The sequence below is a fragment of the Homarus americanus genome, unplaced genomic scaffold, assembly GCF_018991925.1.
Source record: "Homarus americanus isolate GMGI-L3 unplaced genomic scaffold, GMGI_Hamer_2.0 scaffold33468, whole genome shotgun sequence".
Lineage (NCBI taxonomy): Eukaryota > Metazoa > Arthropoda > Malacostraca > Decapoda > Nephropidae > Homarus > Homarus americanus.
In genome coordinates, this window is record NW_024714177.1 from 662,500 (window position 1) to 667,302 (window position 4,803).

General features: G+C 43.3%; 1 protein-coding gene across 1 annotated transcript; it reads left to right on the forward strand.

The window, feature by feature from the left end:
* Window positions 1-292: 292 nt before the first annotated feature.
* On the forward strand, window positions 293-4,496 carry LOC121876286 (baculoviral IAP repeat-containing protein 7-like). Its single transcript, XM_042381330.1, has 6 exons — window positions 293-424; window positions 713-1,105; window positions 1,627-2,009; window positions 2,214-2,402; window positions 3,121-3,247; window positions 3,441-4,496. Exons 1-6 carry the CDS (start codon window positions 376-378, stop codon window positions 3,632-3,634), a joined length of 1,335 nt encoding a protein of 444 aa, XP_042237264.1. The 5' UTR covers window positions 293-375; the 3' UTR covers window positions 3,635-4,496.
* Window positions 4,497-4,803: the final 307 nt, after the last annotated feature.

The following is a 4,803-nucleotide window of genomic DNA, read 5'->3' on the forward strand; positions in this document are numbered from 1 at the left end:
CCGGTATCTACTATAGTACAGGGGTACCTGCTTGTACCAGGTGACTGATGACCACGGCGAGATAACCTCATCACTCACTCATATGTATTAACCAAAACACACACACTAAAGTTGATCTAATTACACAATAGAGACGTTTTACGACTACTATTGTTATTTATTGAATTAGGTTTTATTGTATAAACAAATTAAGCAAAGGGATTTTACAATTTAGTAGATTATCAGTTGACGTCACTAGATAAGGCAGTGATAAGCACCTACGCCGGCTACACGGTATTTAAGTATCCGCTGGGGTTAGCACCTCCCAGTGTCACCTTGAGTACAGCAGTGAGCTCTAGTAGTGTTTTACCTGAGTTACAACTACTACAGAAAGTGATGTCTCACCTACAGTTTGACGGCGTGGTGTTGAATCAGGGTGTGCGAGGTGAGTTGCTAATATGACTGACTCTTCCTCTCTATAATCTGCTGAGTGACGGCCGAGGCAGCTGTCTAGTTTAACTGGCTATGTCTAAGATGGAAGGTTGTAAGGATTATGTGTTGTCTCTTTTAGTGGCTGTCTTAACAAGTTGCCTTCTCTCTGACGTGTGTGTGTGTGTGTGTGTGTAATCGTTAAAAAGCTTTCATCCCAACAGACATAACACGTAAACATTAGTCAGACAGCGAACTTTTACCGAGTGATCTGTTATAATGTCCGGTTATTTTGGTGTTCCAGAGGTGGAGGTTCGTAAGGAGCGTCGGTTCCACTGGCAATCTGAACTGTTTTTGGAGTCTGTGCGGCGCCAGACCTTCAACAACTGGTCGGTACCCTTCATTGACCCCAAAAAGCTGGCTAAGGCAGGATTCTTCTACCTGAGGACGCGCGACCATGTCCAGTGTGTCTTCTGTCAGGGCATCGTGGGCTACTGGGACCCCGGCGACGAGCCCGAGGTGGAGCACTGCAAACACTTCCCCAACTGTCCCTTCATCTCCGGCTGCGCCACAGGCAACGTGCCCATCTGCAGCCCAGAAAATGACACCAGCCGACTCTACTGTTTCTTGGACGAGTATCACGCCTACAGACTCGCCAACACTAGGCCGCAACACCCCACCTCCAGCTTCCAGATAGGTAGGTCCATTTCAGCGCTTGTTCATGAGGTGTGAGATTTTGAATGGTTGCCAACTATTTTATCGAGTAAAGTTATTTGTGAGATAACACCACCGCGTACAGTACGTTTTTATTAGCCATTATCTATACTTTTTGGCCGAAAAGTTATTTTTTTCTAGTTCAAACCATCCACCATTTACTCTCAATTGTTTAATTTTAGTCTCCCTTTCACTTTCATTTTTCTAACGTATAGCAATAATATTTATACTTAATAGTTAGATAATAACATCCCCGCACAAGTATACATGAAGTGTCCAGTTTGTTAATTCGATGACTTCAAAAATAGATGTCTGAAGAAGGAAACTAAGGGTGTCTTCATGTTGCTTTACGACTATACCGGTAACTGGTGTATTAACACTAAGTTGTTGTAGGTTTGGTAGAGTTAAGTGAGTTAGTTGTGTTTTTGCCTTCACCTATTATTGCCATACTTAGATTCAGGAGATCACTATGGAGATGTTTAGTAAATATTGTTGTGTTGACAGACGCCGTGCAGATAGCGGACAGTAACCGGCTGGCTTACCCTCACCTCAATACTCCCTCCAGTCGTCTGCAGACATTCAGGCGTTGGCCTCAGGACGCGGGTGTAAGTCCTGACCAGCTGGTTGAGGCGGGCTTCTTCTCCACTGGACTGGCAGACTGGGTCCAGTGTTTCCACTGTGGTGGGGGCCTCTTCAGTTGGCGGAAGGGAGATGATCCATTGGCAGATCACGCCCACTACTACCCCTTCTGCCCCTTCATCAGGATGCAACAGACAGAGGCCGTCACCCACACCTGGAGAGACAGCTCGGTGCCTGATATCAAAAGCCGCCCACTTGCCCTCACTGACCAAGAGGCAGAGCTCCTGCTTCATCACCCCATCGCCAAGGTTAGTCCTCTCGTGCTGTGTCCGGGTTTTATAAACCTTTAAAACGAACTTATTGTTATTGCAACAATTAGCAAATGTAATAAGGAAATAATGGTTAAAAAATCTACTAATGCAGCAAAACTATGGAACCTACATGAATTATTGGTCCACATTATTCAGATCATGAAAGACTTGTTAAGGTTAACATTGTGTCTGTCTCTTCAGCGTGTGATTAGTATGGGTCTGTCTCAAGTGTCGGTTCAAGAGGCCATGAGGCACCGGCTACAGGATCGTGGCATCCTTTGTCGCACGGTGACTGAAGCGCTGGAGATGGTGTTCGACTACGAGGAAGACCAACGAAAAAAGATCACTGCCAACCAGCCCTGCCATGACGGTAACCAGTTCCCCTCACAGGTAAATGTACACCCACCAAAAACAGTCCTCAGTCCTCCGTCACATCCATGAACCAGTGAATCATGAACCAGTGAAACCGAGACCTCACACCTTGTTGTCTCCATAGATGGCGCACTGTGTGATGTTTCGGATTCACAGGTTCATGATTCACAGGGTTCATGGATGTGGGACTGAGGACTGACAGGACTGTTTTTGCTGAGTGTACAGTACAGTGCTGATCACTTTTAAGTCACCTGGTACACAGGAGGTGAACAAGATGTTAAGGCAAAAAGAACCTAATACATAAAATTGTCAGGTTTTAAGATTTTTTACGATTTGTGTATAGTATCGGGAACAATATTGGTGTTATTTATTTTTAGGACAGAGAGCAAATACAATTTTCCATAGCTTAAAATCACCCCACACATGGTAAAAGAACAAGTAGGAGAACAGAACTAGAGTGAGTGGCTAGAGTGTGGAGTCAAGGAGAATGAAGGAGACAATTACTGACTTGCTATAGAGAATAAAGATTAATTTGTAAAGTGAATGAAAGAGCAAATGTTGATGAAAAAATAAATGGTTATCAAATTAAGCTGAAATGTCTACTAAGTTACACAAAAACAAACTGGAAGACAAGTTAGGAGGGATATGTGAGATTCACCAGTCTCTCCAACCACTTACCAGTTCTGTAATAAATAGCATCGTTAACTTTTGTTAATACACATTCCTTTGTCAACAGGTAGTGAACCACACACCTTCATCCTCGCCACAGGTGGAGTCATCAACGAATTTTTGTCCAGCCACCAACACCCAGGACAAGCTCAGTCCACCGCTCTCCTCGGAGCACAACAGATTAATGGAAGAAGGTAGGCTGAGCCCCCTGCTATCACCTTCAGTGTTCATCTACACATTATCTGTAATAATGAAGCTTTTTAAATTCCGTTATGAGAGATGCAAAACAAAACCAATCTTTTAAGCTTCGGTGAAACAAATGAATGTCACACATATATCAGTATACAGTGTGTGTATTAATTCCGTAACTTGTTTAACCCCTGACAGTGGAGAACTTGCGACAACAGGTGCTAAGGGCAGAGAGTCGGCTGCTGTGTCGGCTGTGCGGAAAGGAGCGAGTGGAAGTGGCCTTCCAGCCTTGCTCCCACTTCCACCTGTGTGCCGCCTGCGCCAGACCACTGGACTCCTGCGTCACCTGCGGGGCCATCATCAGAGGCACTCTCAGACCCATCATAGGGTGAATCGTGGACTGTACCACAATGGCCATCTGCTGCATCGCCGCTGTCACCATCCACTACATACACACCACCACCGCACATCCTTACAGCATCACTGTCAAGGGCGCACCATGACATACCATGAGCTACTCCACACAACCCGCCGCCACGGACACTTACTGCGCCATTGTCAGTGTTACTCTGCTGCCCAGTTTGAGTTTCAGGAAAGAAGGGCCCACCAGTGCGGTTACCAACGGCACCATAATCAAAATGACACTGAGTTCCATGATGGGTTAGACCAGCACCAGGGAGCCGCGAGTCTCCATCCTAACCGTCTGGGAGGTGTCTACAGACGTACTCGACACCAACACACAGTATTACACACACACTTACGCACGATTTATTTACTCATGACATTTATAATTCTAATCATATATCCCGGTTACATTTGGTCTATGGCACGTCAAAATAAACCAACACCTATTATCCATGATCAGTTTCCTATGTTGATAACACATATTGTTCTAATAGTATTTCATTGTATACTAACAAATTCCTACCAGTTGATTCTCAAACATTACTTTGTGTTACTATATAGTCACTACTCACTTCCATCTCTGTCCTCCACTTCGCTCTTAATCACCTTATTAGCTACACTTGTAATCTGTAGATCATTGCAGACGAACTACAATTGTAACTGGAGTCTTTACAGTGGACGACACAACACTGGACATGGTTACTTTCATCAAATGTCTCAAAGATTATTTAGAAATAATGTGTGTATTTTTATATATCTTATAATTAATTATAAAAGACGAAAATTTTATTTTTTTATATATGACATGACACTAGAATGTAATAAATTTTTGTCTTCAGAAAAATCATATATGCGAGACTCCTTCCTAAAAATGTCCTTAAATACTGTACATACGTGATCGCTTTCTACAAACATTTTACGAATGAAAATTATTGATACAATTATTTTCAATGGGTTTGGTGCCGTGACAGTCACAGAATTTGTCAACCAACAATGAATGTGATGAAGAATTTGTAAACACTGTTATAGAAATATTACAAACAAAGTCACATTGCACCTTATTTGCTGTCTAACTTACTTTATCTCATATATTATGATTATTTCTTGTTATATCCTCTTCGCCCCCTCAGCATGGATGGGCTCCTGAGTGTTGATC